The sequence below is a fragment of the Podarcis filfolensis genome (assembly GCF_964270895.1).
Source record: "Podarcis filfolensis genome assembly, chromosome: 1".
Lineage (NCBI taxonomy): Eukaryota > Metazoa > Chordata > Lepidosauria > Squamata > Lacertidae > Podarcis > Podarcis filfolensis.
Window position 1 is genome coordinate 35,394,929 of NC_139604.1, and position 17,473 is coordinate 35,412,401.

Below are 17,473 nucleotides of genomic sequence, written 5' to 3' on the forward strand. Positions count from 1 at the left end.
ATTACAAAAAGAAAATGAAGATACATTCAACAAGCTTGAAGATGCAGAAAAATCAAAACAGGAGAATTAATTTACGTTTTCATTTTTTTTTTGTAGAGAGAGTAGAACAGAAAGATCCTGCACAATATTTGCCTCATGCTTAAATCACAGCTTCCAGACCTCATAACCTCTGTTAATTATTTTGAACTGGAACACACAGCACTTGGACTCAAACTAAGGGAGAGAACTCCCCTCCCCCTGTCATGTAACTGTCTGCTTTGCCTGATACAGGAAGGAGGAGGAAGCATGTAAAAAACCAAGGAACCTAATATCCATAACTTATAAAAGCAGTCAGTTATGGTGATGCAGGATCTGGCGTCTGAAACACAGGGGGGAAAGGAAAGATCTATGTGCTTGCATGATTAAACTGCAAGAAGCTGAAATTAAATATCGCTGGGGCTTCCTCTAACATCTTATTGCCATGAGAGGATCAAAACGCCTCACATCAACAAATAGACTGGAAGCAACAGATCTCCACAACACTCTTGGAATCAACCTACTTATGGAATGACAACAAGAAGAGGCAAAGGAAGAAGAGAATGCTGAATTTTCCGATGGATGTTGGGAGGATACAAACTGGAGCAAAAGATCCAGCAAACGTCTCACGCATAACAAGAGAGACCACTACAAACCACAAAGCAGCTACATCCTAGATCTTCCAGATATTGTTGAAAAGACTTAACTTGTGACTTTAACCAAATCTCAAGGAGAATGGTATCCTGGTTACAGGTTAGTCTTTAACACTACAAACAGTAACAGTGAACATGAGGGGAATTAGTGATCCTATAAAAAAGAAATGCCTAGACATACAAGCCACAAATTGCCTTTGTATCTCTTGTTAAAACCCCCTAGGGAAAGTAAAATCTTCAGTGGTAATTGGTTTCAACACCAAGTGACAGCACCAGGTTCAAGTAAAGGACAGGGTGGTAGCAGTCATTTTTGGCAAAGGAATAAACTTTAAAATCCATTCAATACTGAAATACAAGAATGGTATTTTTTTTTAACCATTCATTGTCCCTTTAATAATAATGTAAACTGTTGGATCCCTATATGCACCAAACTCAAAATGACTTGACTTTATTTGAAAAGTTTTATGTAAATTAAATAAATTTGCTAATGGAAAAGCCATACTATGGGGCGACTTCAACCTTAAAGTAGCCGCTCTGAGCCCAGCCTTGGCTGGGGAGGGCGGGGTATAAATAATTAATAATAATAATAATAATAATAATAATAATAATAATAAAGTAAGGGGAGTCTCTCTAAAAGATTTGAGCAAGGGCGACACCAGGAGGAACTTTTTAGAAGATAAAGACAATTGGCCTATTACAGTCAGAACCAGGTTTGCAAACCATGTCGCATTATCACGATGAAATGTCTAAATGGATAGACTGCAAGTTACAGCCATCACTCCAACGCTAAAAGCTACTGCACTTTGAGGTGCAGGGAGCAAACTTACAAAGCTGAATGCATGGAAGAAGAAAGCCGACAAAACAATTCCATTTTATATTTGGAAGTTTAAACCATGATTTGGCCTGACATCTCAACCAAGTTAACGGTTTGAAAAAATGGTCATTGGCTTTTAAAGAATATGGTTTTCTAGTTATGGCAGTAAGATTTAAAGTTTCTTGTCAAACTGCTGATGGCACACTACCGCAACATAACAGAGCCAATAAGCTGCTGAAAACCGATGCACGAAGTACACAGAAAACCAACACCCGAGGAATATAAACAGAACTGCCTTACAGTGTTATTTGCACATATTCAGTAGCACACTGCTAAGGGAAAAGGTTGGGAGGTTGAGATCTCTTTTGGCACTGGCTATGGTCCAAACTTCCCACATCGCCAAGAGTACTCTAGCCGTTCCTCACACTGAAAGCCACAACCAGCTAGACAAGAGAATCTGCTAGAAGATCAGAGTGGACTGAGTTAAATCAAGGCAATTTCAAATGCATCCTGAAGATGTAGCAGCCAACTGAAATCACTGATTTAATAATTTCCCATTGGTCCTTTATATTTTCCAATACAAATAAGTGATTCACCACTTCTGATCTAACTGGACTGCAAGTCCAATCCAGCCCACCAAGCCTTTTTTTGCTGGTCCAGCAGAACCAAGCCCAGGGCCAACAGCACTGAACAAAATACCTCCTATCTGCCACTGATCAAAGTAGAACAGAGTGTTCCAATATGTTCTGATATTTTCCCAAGTGCTTGCGAAACACTGGAATGCTCAATACGCATAATAGCAGATTGGAACACTCCAGAAACAGGAAGGAGCACTCCAATCAATAGCAAGTAGAGGTTCAGCACCACCCAAATCAGCAATGGTAAAAGGGGTCATGTAACACTGTATCACTGGATGGAGTGGTTTAAACTTCTGCTGCATGTCTCATGTGCATGAAAGTGGGTGGCCATACCCATCACCAGCATAAAGTCCACAAGCCAAGTGTAGCAAAAACAGTGGCCTTCTAGGTATTATTAGACTCTAATTCCCCCATCAATCTCACCCAGTACAGCCAACAGCCAGTGGTGATGAGAGCTATAACCCAGCAATATCTGGAGGATCAAAAGTTCCCCACCCCTGAGCTAACCTGGAGTTGCCGACTTTTCTGGGTCAGCAGGCACATGTGGGAGCCAGTCTTAAAATAGCTGCCATGGGGGCATGTCATAACAAAATTAGAGAGCACAGTCCTCGCTTCTCCCTTCGCCACAACCTCACGCTTGCCATAAGATTGTGCACGCACGCGCACACATACACATCATGCACTGTTGCTGTCTAACAAGAAACATTCCCCAGTACCAGCAAAACGTAGCCACACCACTCTTTCAAAAACTTCACATTGTGCCAAATATCTCTCCCACTCTCTCTGTCTAAGTGCACAGCACACTTGAGCATACATACATCACATTCAGAAAACCCCCTCCACAGGTCAAGGAAATGCCTGCCGTTCTCCTACCCCTTCAAAATATCTAAAAAATATGCATGGGCCATCAATCACGTATTGGTGATCCTCAACCTAAATGTTTCTAAGAAGCAGCATCTTAACATACTAAACCGCAGAAAGAAAACAGCACTCTTAAAGAGTCAGAAAAGCCACGCTGTAACCTGTGTTAGAAACTGGGATAGAAAAGCTAGGAATCAAGTGGCTCTTGGAACCTGGATTGTGGGTGCCAAAACAGAATGTCTACTCACATTTGGGGAGTGGGTATCAGCAACACTTCATTTTTTTGATAAGCATGCATTAATATGCAATCCACATAAGTGACACATTGTTACTATTTTAATAGAATTGTTAATAGTTGGTTAATTTTGAGTTTACAATAAAAATATTGGTACCATGCTTCAGTTTTCAAAACACTCTACTCTTATTTTTAAACTCCTTAACGTATTGTCTATCCTTAACATATACATTGAGGCTTCAAAGAACACACATTTCAGTGATCCTTGTGATAAGGCAGACCAGTATCACAGTGATTGTTAATACTGATTTTTTTAAAATTGTATTTTCCTGCTATGTAATCAACCATGAGCAAGCTATGCCTCAAAAGGTGGCCTATGCAAATTTTTCTTCATAATTATATACCCAAGACCATGTTTACACTTTTGTGGCATAATGATCCATGATCTTTGCCAAGAAAAACTGAATTTGAAGCTGCTTTGGTAGTCACAGGCAGGAGCAATGAGTTACACAAAAGGATGTAACCTTGTTCACTACAATTCCTACTAAGCACCCTCCTGCTTGGTTTCACAATCTGTCACACACACACACACACACACACACACACACACACACACCTAGAAGCTTGATTTAAAAAGCTACGTGCATTATTTGTTATGGACTGAAATATATATTTTCTTCTGTACAGTATTTGTGCAGCACACACAATGCTGGCAAAACCAGTGGAAAACAGCATATAGATAACTAATTACACCTTTTAACTGTGCAATTAACAGTAGATGCACTCCTGCTGCTGCCTTGTGGGGCGAGGGGGTCTTAGGAGCCAAGACACCGACACCAAACCGTGGCAGCTGTTAGAACTGTTTTAAAAGTTGGAGCAGCCAAATGAACAGCTCAGCATTTGCAGCGCTGATGGGGCTCCAAGCAGCAGCCCCAAACGGTTCCTCTCCTCTGCAGCATCCCCAGTGGCAACGGCCACCAGGGCTTGATAGTCATTGCCTCAGATGTTTCCAAAGCACCGAAAGATGTGTGTCTTCTGGTGCCACGCTACCCCGCCAATCAGGTGATTTGCAGGGAAGTACAACAGCAAAGGGGGACACGGGTGGCGCTGTGGGTTAAACCACAGAGCCTAGGACTTGCCAATCAGAAGGTTGGCAGTTCGAATCCCCGCGACGGGGTGAGCTCCCATTGCTCGGTCCCAGCTCCTGCCCACCTAGCAGTTCAAAAGCATGTCAAAGTGTAAGTAGATAAATAGGTACCGCTCCAGCGGGAAGGTAAACAGTGTTTCCGTGCGCTGCTCTGGTTCACCAGAAGCGACTTAGTCATGCTCGCCACATAATCCGGAAGCTGTATGCCGGCTCCCTTGGCCAATAAAGCGAGATGAGCACCACAACCCTAGAGTCGGTCTCGACTGGACCTAATGGTCAGGGGTCCCTTTACCTTTCCTTACAACAGCAAAGAGGTGCCTTTTGGTGCCCTGCTGCCCTGCAGACCAACTGACTGGAGTTGCATTGCAGCCACATGGAGATGTTAGATACCCAACAATGGCACCTGGACATCTGTACTGCCTCACAAAAGGTCTGTTGCCAGTCGCAAAATGCGACTGGCATCAGACTATTTTCAAACTCTAACAGATAGTATCTTAAAGCCCGTTGTAAAGTCTGTACAACAGGAAGCAAGTGTATCTCATTCGGGAATGTTCCATAATTGTGAAGCCACCACTGATAAGATATTTTATTCTCAAGTCTGTGAACCTAAATTGATCTTACTGGCAATCATGCAACAGAGGCAGTGGTTTTCAACCAGTGTGCTGTGGCACCCTGGGATACCTTGAATGATGATCAGGGGTGCTGAGGGCAACAATGGCCTCTGTCCCTCTTTCCTTCCTTCCCTCCCTCCTCTGATGCCCTCTCGGGTCTCTGCCTCTCAAAGGCTTGCACAGCTGTTTATTGCAGCAGCCCTGGCTATAAGCTCTGCAGGCGAATGGTGCCTCTGAGAGGCACCTCTCTTCGGGGTTGGAGTGGGGACTCAGAGACCAGGGACAGCAGTAGCAGCTGCCCGGAGAGCTTCCAAGGAGAGGGGAGAGGAGAGAAAAGAAGAGAGGCGGCCAAGGAAACATTCTACAAGGGAGGGCGTTTGAAAAAGGGTGAGAGGCTGCCAGCTCTGCAGACAAGGGGTGACATAACTGGGCTCCTGAGCCCCACAGGGGTGCCACAGAAATAATGTAGTTGGTCAAGGGAGCCATGGAGCGAGCGAGTGTGTGTGTGTGTGTGTGATTTCCCTAGTGAGCACAATGAATGAAATTCCTAGTGGCATAAAGCCAAGAGCAGAAAGGAGCCCTGCTGAATTAGAATGATTTACCTAGCTAAGGACTAGCCGATTTCAAATACATGGCTATGGGAAGCCTATAAGCAGGACATCAGCATGCTAGCACTCTCCAGCTGTTCCCCAGCAGCTGGTATACAAAGGTATGCCAGCTCCAGCCCTAGAAGTAGTATATTCATCATCACAAGTTACCACTGAGAAGCTTATCCTCCATGTATTTGTCTAATTCCACTGTCTTAAGTTTGTGGTCATCATTACATCTTGCAGCAGGGAATTCCACAGTATCACTATGAACTATGTAGCAAGATGGGTTTTCTGGATGGTTTGCATCACAACACATTGTGTAAAGCAAACTGAAAGTTTTATAACTTAACATGTTTCTTACTAGCAAACAAGGCTAAAAAAATACCCCTGTTGGGACAGTTTCTACATGTTCTTAAATGTTTCCTCATCCGTGCTGCATTGTTAGCATACTCCTGCCTGCAATATTTACATCTACCTCTTCCCTTCAGTGGTTTCATTAGAAATTATGCCAAATGCTAGTGACTTTTTTCTGTTTAGGCAATATTATGATTCACAGTAATCAAACGCACTACCAAAACAGATTTTAAACAAACACTTCCAAATTCCCCAGCTCTAGAAATGAAACAAGACACCACCCTGAAGTCTGTGTTTGCAGCAAGTAAAATAAAAATTAATAAGTTTCGCTTTAGCTTGCAGCCTCACACTCAATAAATAAGAATGTTACCTTTTGTATTGATTTGACATGCACAGCAAAGAGATTAATTCAATTGTTTTACTTGATTACTGGCTTGATTATTTAGTTAGTTAGTTATAGGTGTTGTTTCTCTAAATATGTCCAAGGCGTAAAACAAACAGTACAATTTGTAAATCCATTAAAAACCTGTATGATAATCATTCCTGATAAACTGATCTAAAAGTTTTGTATGCACTGTTTTATTACTCCTGACTCCAGTTACAAATACAAATCAATGACATATGGATTCCCTCACATACTTGCAAGTAGTAATCAAGTTTATTTTAACTCTGAAACTCCCAAGTATGCCTAATAGATTATTTGCAATTAGCATCCCACAGAAATCAAAGGACAACCCAGTATTCCAAATGTATAACGTCATTAAGATATTAGTGGGTTTTATTTTCAAACCCTTTCCTGCAGGTCACAAGCTTATTTTATTCATTCCTTATATGTTTATACTTTGTGATCATATAAAACTATATTGTGTACAGAATACAACGCATTAGGGCAAATACAAAATAAAACAAAGCACTATGAAAACAAAATACCGTGTAAGCCACGTAAGTTCATAAAGCGTACAGTATGGGGGTCACATTCAGGAAAATGCTTGCTAGAACAAGTTTTAAACTGCTGCCTAAAACACCTGGAGCCAAAAACACAGATGATACCTGCCTAATCTCACTGGGCAAGGAATTCCATAGACCTGGTGCCACCACACTGAATGCACGGCTTCTAGCTGAATTTGCCTTGTTACTTTGGTGTGGTTCAGACCGTACTGTATATTGAACCATAGTTTTTAAAATGGTGTAATATGTATGAGTTAGCATGTTGGTGCACTGCTCAAAAGTCTGCACTCAGCTCCTCTGCCACTCCTGCTGTACTAAGGCGAAGATTCTGTTAGTACAAGGTTTCTCCTGGCTTGACGAATCTTCTTCTGCTCTCCTCTCCTCTCCCTACATGCCTCCTAAACCTACTCTGGGGTTCTCCCAACCATACAGAACAGATTTGGGTATAGTGCAGGACATACATGATGGAGTGGAGAGTCCCATTGTGCCAGAGGTAATCACTGAAGTACAACAGGTTAGTTGAATTCTATCCCTGGTTTGTTTTTCTTCAAACCACGAGGAGTAGACAATGTTTCTTCTTGGCTGATAGTTTGTTTGGCAGAAACAAACCACAAGCCTAGGTTCACATGCAGCAAGGCAGGCTCTGGTTTGTTTCCTCCCCAGTGCAGCAGCTGGGAAACAAAGCACAGATTTTTAAGCAGAAGCTATGGTTTATTGTGAGCCAGACCACTGTGCCAATGTTTTCATTAAGCTACCCACCGCCCTCTCCCAACTCCAAGCAGGAAAGGAGAATAGCATTCTGCTCGTGACTTTCACCAGAATGCAACTGGTCACCTTCCACTTCAAAGAGGGTATGAATGGAATCCATGGTTATTTATAATAGTTGATCAAAAAGAGACAGCTCTTGTGGGCCCTGAGAAATGCAAAGGAAGAGGTGAAGATGGCTGCAGAGCCTGCTCCTGCTGAACTTTTCCTTAATTTTCCTTTCCCTTACTCAACACCAATCCACTCTAGCTGGACTTTTCTCCCTCCACCTCCCACAGCCATCTACCACCTTCCCTGTGGGAAGAGATCCCAATGAGCTTTAAAGTATATTAACATGATGAGCCTTTTATTTAAGCATTAGCCTGGCAACTATAGACATCTAGGAATTGCATTAAGGCAGGTGCATGGACTTCCATGCAGACTAGTGAGCAGGCTGGCAAAGGGCAAATGGAGAGCTCACTCCCTCCTCCATGTCCAGCATGGAAAGTAAGCACATAGGTATAGGAAGTAATTCATCTCTCCCATGCCAAGCACAAAACCACTCTTCTCCCAATTCCAAGTAGGCTTGGTAAAACAATGCAAGCTTTTGTTGACTTATTTACACTGGTACTGCCGACTGCAGTTTAAAAAAATGTATTTTAGTATTACATGCAAGCTGCATTGGAAATATTTGTTTCTTGAAATATGCAAGTAAATAAATATTTAGGCAGAACAAGCAGCCTTTAACTTGTATTTAATAGACAGTTAAACATCTGACAAGACAGATTGCATTCATATATGATCTAAACAAAGTTTCATTTTTAAGGGGAAATTAATTTTAAAACATTTTAAATAAAAAAAATCAAAGGGCCACTTCTTAAAAAAAATTGTTTTACCCACCCTGTACAGCTTAGGGTTCCCTCCCCACAAAACTTTACTAAAAGCACAATAAGAGGCTAACAATACTTGTATATCCCAAACTTGTCTTTAGAAAAGGAACTAAGGTTTGCTAACACAGTAAACAAACAAGTTAAACAGAATGATCAACACAAACGTGAGACACCGAGACAAGCAGAATTTGAACTAAATGTAAAAGGTATTCCCTTCAAATACCCTAAAATGAACCGCATTTCTAATACTTGGCAGAAGTCCAAATGGTGCCAGGTGGACCCCTTTGGGCCTGTCAAACGATCAAGAAACACCTAAACTGTGCCTCCACATTGTATATTGGGTCACACACAAAAAAGGGATTTCTAGTTTTGACCTAAGCATTGAGATACGTGATGTGAGTGGACTCTGTCCTCAATATAATTTGCTTCCCAGTCTGTTTAGGGCCTTAAAAAGGTCAGCACCAGCACTATTAATTTGGCCAGAAACAAAGTGGTAATCAATGCAAATAGTATAATACCAAAGGAATATGCAAATTATCACAGCAGCCCCATGAACAGTATCTTACAGTTGTCTTATATGGATGTTATCAAGGCATGAATCCAGAAAGGTAACTACTAGTGAGGCAGCCAAAATTGATAAAAAGGTTATTGCTGCATTCTGGACACCCAGTTGCAGTAGCATAATCATAACACCTTAAAGGGTTTTTTATTATTACTATCATCCAGGAAGACCTAGAGCTAGGACACCGTAACATACTTAAGCAGCTTCCTCAAGTAGGGAACGTAGGGAACTGGGCAAAAATCTTCCAAGTCTGGTAATCGCTTATTTATAAAGCAACTCAAAGCATGTTGGTTGTGCAGTTGGGATCCTAACTTCATTCAGCAATGCAGTAATAATCCCTCTCACATCGTCAGTCAAAGCTACTCTAATTGATCTAGTGAGCCAGGAAGGGAAAGTTTAACGTACAAGTAGTAAGTCACACTTCTCCAAGATCCTTTCCATAACCTTAGGCTACATAAACCGGTAAGAATCTATTTTTTTTTAAATAAAAAAAGACTTGTAAGAAGGAATAAAAGATACAGTAAGCACAAACTCTGTATGAGTAGAACCCATGTCAAAACAGATGCAAGCAATTTATCTGCAAAGTGTTTTAAGAGTGGTCATAATACGCCAATATTTCTTGATTCCAGCCTTGGAATCAAGCTGAAGATGACCCCCCTCCCCTAACTATTTGGAAGAGTTTCAATAGATATTCAACAGTGATTAAAAACAAGATTTCTTTAATAGCCTCTGCTTTAAAATTGCTTTAGCTATTTTAGATTTCTATTGTTAATTATTTTCTATTTTTTATGTAAACTTCCTAGACAACTTAGTAGGATGGGTGGTATACAAATGCAATAAAACACTAAGATGTAGGGCTAAATACCAAAACATTACCAAGCAGTGCTCCAAAAGTTGTGCAATGTCAGCAAAATTTGCTGCAAAGTGCAGGCTCATGCCTGGATACTCTGGTTCTCAGAAGCACTAGTGGCTATAATAGCTTTCTCTGACGGGTGCTAAAACAAAAGACAAGTGAATTTCTCATTTCTAAGTACAGTCGTACCTCCTTCTGCGTCTGAGATCCGTTCTGGAGCCCTGGATGCTGGACGAAAGGGACACTCAACAAAGTGCTGCTCTGAGCATGCACGAAGTGCGATTTAGCGCTTCTGCGCGTGCAGCAAACCCGGAAGTAACCCGTTCCGGTACTTCCGGGTTTGCTGCAGACGTTTGATGAAATGGACCCTAAATGGGGCAGACTTAAAATGAGGTATGACTGTACACGGCCTATGTGAGATATATAGATATTCCTGAAGTCTTTAAATAACTCCAAAATGTGACTGCAGAAGAAAACTTTAATTGCTCTGAATGAGAAATATAAAGAGGAATTAATAGTGGCTGAAGTTTCTACTGCAGCATGGTCAAAGTTAAAATTCAACCTTGTACTTCTGAAAAAATAATACAGGCATACCGTACTTTTTGCCATTATATATGTCTCATGTAGATTCCATTAAGACATAAAGCCACAAATGAAATAGCATAAGCTAAAGTACTTTCATTAATTTATATAGTTATGATAATTTAGAACAGCCTTCCCCAACCTTGGACCCTCTGGATGTTTATGATTGCAGCTCCCATCATCTCTGTACATTTTGGCCAAGCTGGCCGAGGCTGATGCACAAGCTGGAGTCTGATACATCTGAATGACAGAAAGTCGGGGAAGGCTGATCTATAAAGTCAGTATAAATGAATCTCCTAAAATTTATATTTAAGATTGACAATTATAACTGTAATCGCTCAGTGTTAAAAAGAAAACGGTAAAAAATTCTTGATTTTTATTTAGCAAGTTTGAGAAATTAGTGTTTATTCTATGCAAGTATTATGCTATTCAACCCAACTGCTCAACACCTTCAAAAATTCCCCTTAAAAAATTAGATTGGATCAAATCATAGTTGAAAGCCCAGCAAGTTTGGCTTTTTTTTATATCTGTCTTGCTATTTTGGAGTCACTAAGTTACAGTACCACAAAAAAGGTATTGCAAATTTATGTCATAGTAAACTTCACTAAAACAGTGCAATTCTACACATACTTACTCAGAAATAACCCCACAGTATTCAATGTGGCTTACTGTCAGCTACCGGTAAGTGCCCATATCATATCAGCTTAAAAGAGCAATCCTAACCCCCAGCCAGTAACAGTGGCACTGAATGGAGCAACATCGCCACCAAAGCAGCCCAACTCTGCAGCTCACACCAGCAGCCAGGTGGACGGTGAGGAAGTGACTAATGCTGCTCATTTTGAGCCAGCTCCAGTTGGTACAACAAAGAGGACTAGATAGGGCCCACCGCCAGTAGGAAGACAAGCATAGGATCCAGCAGGTCCCTGGCTGGTTCAGCTCTATCCCCTCTCACCCCCCAGAAACACCCAACTTAAGGGGGAGGGTGTGTTGGCTGCAACTGGCATGGACACCATAATGGGGACTTCAATGGTGGCAGGAGCTCCCTGCCAGTGAAGTCTGCTAAAGTTGCACCCAAACCCTCTGTTGTATCCATGCTCACATTAACAGTGGGTCAGTGGGTCAGTGGTTTGGCTTGTACTCTACACCAAGAATAGGAACTGTTTGAAGTTTACAACCAAATAATGCTGCAATGCCTAGCAATACCCTGGGAGGGGGACCTTACGGAGGCAAACTTGTCAAATTTATGAAGAGCCCCAGTAAACTATTGGGAATGGCAATCAGCACATGAGATAGAACATGTAGCTTCCTATATATTCCACCCAGGACTAGCATATTTTATGTCTTTGATGGTACCAGTAAACAATGAGGGATCTGTGAAGATCTTGAGCTTCCTTGGAGAACTACCGATTCCTTCCTAGGGTAATTCTTTATACCAAAGCTTAATTTGCAGTTTCCCCAGAAACCATGACAACTGAAAGTATAACATAGAAATGTGGACTACTAGACATCTGCCACATAGCCCCTATTTCTAGTACCTTAGGAAAAGATTTTCATAATCTTTTTACCTCAGTAAAATACCCATGTAAAGCATTTTAGAACAACCAAGAAAAGGGGCACATCTTGCTGATCAACAAATCTGTAAACAGATACAGATTTATGAATTTGTGTGCTAGAAGACCCCAAATGTTTCTATGGAAATTTGCAAAGCTAAGGTTACATTTTTAGTTAGAATTGTTTAGCAAGCATAATGAACAAGGACAATCGTTTCAGTTACTCAAGCAATTTAAACAAGCTGAAATCTGAATCCCAAAGCTGTTAAAACAAATCTCATATCATGGTGGTTTCCCTTACAGCTGCAGTATAGCCATGCAGTAACCTCATAAAAAAACCAAAACTTCAGTGTTTGTTGACAGACACAAAAGAGCAAAAGTTACACCAGTTATGAACACTCAAGGTTTGACAGCTCAGCAGCAACTATGAAACCTGTGTACTTTGAGCACTATTATAAAAACAACAATTTACAAAAATACTTTCAGTATACAAGTGCTGCATTAGGCAACAATTGGTTATTATATTTGAGAACTACCGAATGTTTTGTGATATTTGGCTGGGATTGTGGAGTATTATCAAAACTGTACTATTTACTCTTCCTTGATATACATAACAGTTCAGTTTTATTAGATGCACATTAGCCAGTGCTTGAACTAAATAGCTATAATTTTTTATGATAATCTACTAGTAATAGACAGTTACACGAGTATGCTTATAGAAACAATTTAATGATAACCACATTTATGCTATATCACTGTTGATACCTTAATTATTTTTAAGGTATGGAAAAGGCAAGTTGCTTCATTTTCTATATTCTAATTAAATATCTTGACTCATTTTCTTTGGCTGTAGCTTGACTCTAAAGATGTGTTTTAAAATTCAAATTTCTGTAATACTGTACATGGGGGAAAAACATATTCTTTAAAATACATATACACTGTGTGTTAAGACTATGCAATACAGTAGAAGAAAGCAATTTCTCCCTAACTTCATCTTGCATCCTTTCTAGACAAAAGGTATTCTCAAGAACTTGCCTCATCACTGGCTGGGGTTGCATGTCACTCTAAATCAAACCATGGTTTACTAAAAACACGCAAGCTTCTGTAAAGGAATTCACAGATACTATGTGCATCCCTGGTCATTCAGTTTCTGCTGCTGAGCTGAGCTAAGATTTGGCTTAGTGTCATCTTAATCCAGACTCGTGGTTAGGTCTCTCCAAACCAACTAGGAACTGTAACCATGGTTTGCACTACGATTTACAGCTTGTGGTTTTGTCCATGAAAGCTAAACAGTGAGCTAGCTAAACCAGGCTCAGGAGGCACACTAAGCCAAACCATGGCTTATAGCAGCAGCAGAACAACCAGAAAGAAGCTAAGTGCTCACAATCTCACGAGAGCCCACAGATTCATACCAAGTCTTAATTTGAATTAGCATGGTGTGTATACCAGTACACTTTCTTTGTTGAAGTTTACATGTGTAAACTGGTTACATGTCCTGGTGATGGGTAACCTACAAAACAGGAAGGCTAAAGCTCTTATAAGTGACCTTCTGTTAAACAACAACAAACCTAGAAAACTATTTTTAAGTTTTGCCTCCTTCAAAATTTGGGCTAGGCACCTAGTACAAATGCCTTGTAAAAATGCAATCTACAATAAGCACACACTGTAGTCCTAACTCCTGAATGAATTTACAGATATTCACACCACTTCAACTACAAGATAAGGCACTCTTCCACATCATTACTAACACTGTTACTAGCTAAGAGGCTAAGATTGCTGAAGTCATTCTCTCAACATTAATTTTCCAGAGATGTCTCTTCTATGGATGCATGAGATGCCTATATACTTTTACTACTTTCTCAACTCTGGGGATATGTTTTTAAACAGATGTAAACTGCATTAAACATTCTATAGAATGTAAAAGAGAAGGCCACTGGTTTTACATTGGGTAATTACCGTATTCTTAAGAAGATGAGGTTGTAAGATCACCCCTTTGCATTCTCAAAATTGCATTTACTCAGTAGTAAACCACAGTATGTTTCAAGAAAACAACTTTCCACCACTGCTTTAATTACATTTTAAATGCAACTTTTCATTTGGTGCAAAAGAAGAAACCATTCCATATTAACTATATTTATTAAAAGTCAGTAACTTATTTCTTCAGAGTTTTGGGCAACACTAGTCAATATGTTTGAAGATAGCAAAAAGGCAGAGTAGGCCATCCATTCAGATGTAGTGGCTTTTTAGTAATATTCAATAGTTTCCCCAACTTTGTGTTTCAGTAAATTATATTCGCTCATGCCTATCCTTCATAGAAAAACAAACATGAAAAACATAGTCCACTGTGTTGTAAGCATATTTAAATGGCCAGTCTAAATGTTTTTCTAGAGTGCAAGACACATCCATAATTTCAGTTACAGAAGTTAAATCTGTTGCACTTCTTGCTTTACAATGAGTGCATTAATGTGAGCTGCTAGGTACATTGCTAATAGCTTATACCCTGCATACATCTTTTAGAAATGCCTTCCAAAAAAAAGCATTTTTCTGCATGGTAACTGCTATGTACAGTATTCTATGAACTAAAGTCACTTAGGGAGCACTGAGTGGATGGCCTTTTGAATCAAATGTTTCTCTGACTTAGGTAGGTCTGAAACACTAAGCAACCAAGAATCTAGAACCTGCTTTCAGGTAAAGGTAAGCAGAATCAGTTCAAAATGTGAGGTTATCTAAGAGCATCCTGTGCTTCCCCCTTGGAATTATGTTAAACCATTTATAGAAGAGAAAAAAGCAGACCTTTATTATAGCTGATAAAATGCAAATTGGAGCATGAAAATGTAAACAGATTCTATCTGAAGTATTGTATCTATAAGCAAAATGTTAAGAAACGGAATATTCTAAGCAACATTTTCATATGGAATTTCAGAAATGTTTACAACACAGTTTGCCCAATAAGGGCATCACTTCTTTAAAATGTATTGTAACTTTTCATTTGATGTAACAGTTTATGCCAAACTGTGTTATTCATTTAGTTATTTTGCCTTTACATAAAATTCACAATCTCTTCAGTCTCTAGCACTGATCGCCATTTCACAGCACAGTCAGCCCACACGGAACAGATCAATAACATTACAGACACAAGACTAGACTGTATCCATTTAATAACCACAAGAAAGTGTACCATTCAGCAAAATCTCACACACATTACAAAACTGCTGGAGAGCAAGAGCTAGATAACAATGTAAATCAAAGTAAAATCATAACCAAATATGTCAATTATAAAATCTATTTCTCTTTTCAACACTGAATGCATGCACCTAGGAAACTAAAGTACAACTATAGCATGCACATTTAGTAAGGGAAAACCAAGAATAGCCATCCAATCCATTACTAACTAGTCAAAGTGCTGTGCATGAAGCAATTCTTTCAACCACTGCTTGCTACCCAGTAATGCATTGTTCCTATGAGCAAAACATGTTCAAACTTATTTATTATAATGAAAAGATTTTGTTGCAGAAGTTGAGGTTTACCATTTACTTTAGCACACACTACTTACTACATGGATATTAAAGGATTAAGAAAACCTAAAACCTACTGTGTGAAAAGTATTTTAAAGTTTATACCTCTCATCTAAGACCATTCAACACAACTTTCCAATTCTATATTTTTCATATTTGTTTAAGAAGCTACTAATAAATTTTCAAAAGAGAAAGCTGTGAATATTAAAACCAAGTTACTGGTAAGTTACTATAATGCTGACAAACATGAAGGAATGGCTAACACTACAAATTATTAGCTTGCGCACTGGTAGTCTGTAAAACATCAGTAGCAGTAAAGCACAGTTGTGGTATTCCAAACAACACACACACTGTAGTGTCACTGCTGTTGACAAAAAAGTACAAAAAAAAATTAATCCACATTTTAATTTAACAAATGATAATGCAAGGTAATGTTAAGGATATTAGAATACTGAAAGCTAAGTTGAGAAGAAAACTATATACTGTACACTTACCTGAAGAACAAGAGATAAGAAAAACAGCAAACACCAACTTTGTAGCAGCTCCCATTTTCCAAATAGTTAGAAATGATATGAAGTTATTCTATATATCCAGCTTTCCAGGTCCTCCAAATATGAAAATCCCTCTTTCACTTTATTAAAATTTTCTGTAAGAACATATTTGGAAAGTAGTGTCCATAAGAGTAAAATCAGATTTCAATACTAGTGTATCTAGGTCTTCCTTAGTAGATCCTCCAGTAAAGGGATGTATGTATTTGGGTACACGTCATTTGGCTTCTGTACAAACAGTGGCAAAATTCAATTCATAAGAACATACTAAGGACCCAGTTTAAAAGGTCAATAGTAAAGCAATTGACCGACTACTAAGCAAATTGCCTTGGAGCATTGTTTTCTTCACTTTAAAATCTGTAAAATATCCCCCAGGAGTACTGGAATCAGGCAAGTCGCACAGATATTAGTAAACAATACTTTCTTCTTCACGCCTCTTTAACAGTATGTAGTGTCTGGGTGAGAAATAGTTCCACATTAGTTTCAAGTGTCAGCACAAACCTGTTTTCAACGGAATGGGCAATAGTAAATTAATCCATGAATTAAAAAAAAGGAATTTGTGAAACACTGATGTTTCCTATTAATAATGCTGAGACCAAGTAACACGGACAGGGCAGAAACCAGAGCTTATCTGTCCTCCACAGCACCACAAATGTCTCTCTGATCTTCCTTTACCTAGTGTATTCTCATTTCCACTTTCCACTTTCTACATTCAGTCTTTTGTCCATGCCCGCTCAAGAGGAGTAGATGGTATAATTTGACACTCGATTTGCCTTCGAAGGAAAAAAAATAAAAGCCTTAAGGAAACTCCCCCAGCCCATATGACTCCCTCCCTCAGTTAATGCTTAAAATATCCTTATATTCGGGGTTTAAAAACCACACAAAAGTGGTGGAGGGAAGAGGGAGGGCAATGCGGCTTCCAGCTATTTTGGAGGGTGGAGTGAGTGGAGGGTAGTAGAGAAGCGCAGAAAATTTACTTTCTTCACTGTTCTAAAAAACCAAATCTTTAAATACAACGACGATCGAAAGAGGCTTGGGAGCGATCTTTCCCGAAGCGGCGGTGCAAGAGGAGGTCTCAAAAATGGATGAAGCAGGTGAAGCGATGCTTTTTGATAACCATAGTGATCCGATGTGGGCAAATGGGTCTTCTCGAGTGGCCGGGCTGGTGGGGCAAGGTATGCACGATCTCTTTTCTTTCTCTCTCTCCCTCCTTGCTTTGCAGTAGATGCTCTTCCAAGCTGGATGTATTTGCAGGCGTCTAGTTCTTTCTCTCTTTTTTTCCTTTTCCCCTTCCCTACAACTCTTCACGGGATCACCATTTCCCACAGAGTCGTCCTCTTCGGTCGCTGTCGAGGCAGGACCC

General features: G+C 39.8%; 1 protein-coding gene across 2 annotated transcripts in view; it reads right to left on the reverse strand.

Moving 5' to 3' along the window:
- Positions 1-17,473, reverse strand: part of ACVR2A (activin A receptor type 2A) — a 53,373-nt gene extending 35,900 nt beyond the window's left edge. For both annotated transcript variants that reach the window (XM_083579143.1, XM_083579142.1), the window contains exon 1: positions 16,057-17,473. In XM_083579143.1, coding sequence (XP_083435269.1) covers positions 16,057-16,111 — 55 coding nt within the window. In that variant the 5' untranslated portion in view covers positions 16,112-17,473. The remainder of the gene's footprint in view (positions 1-16,056) is intronic.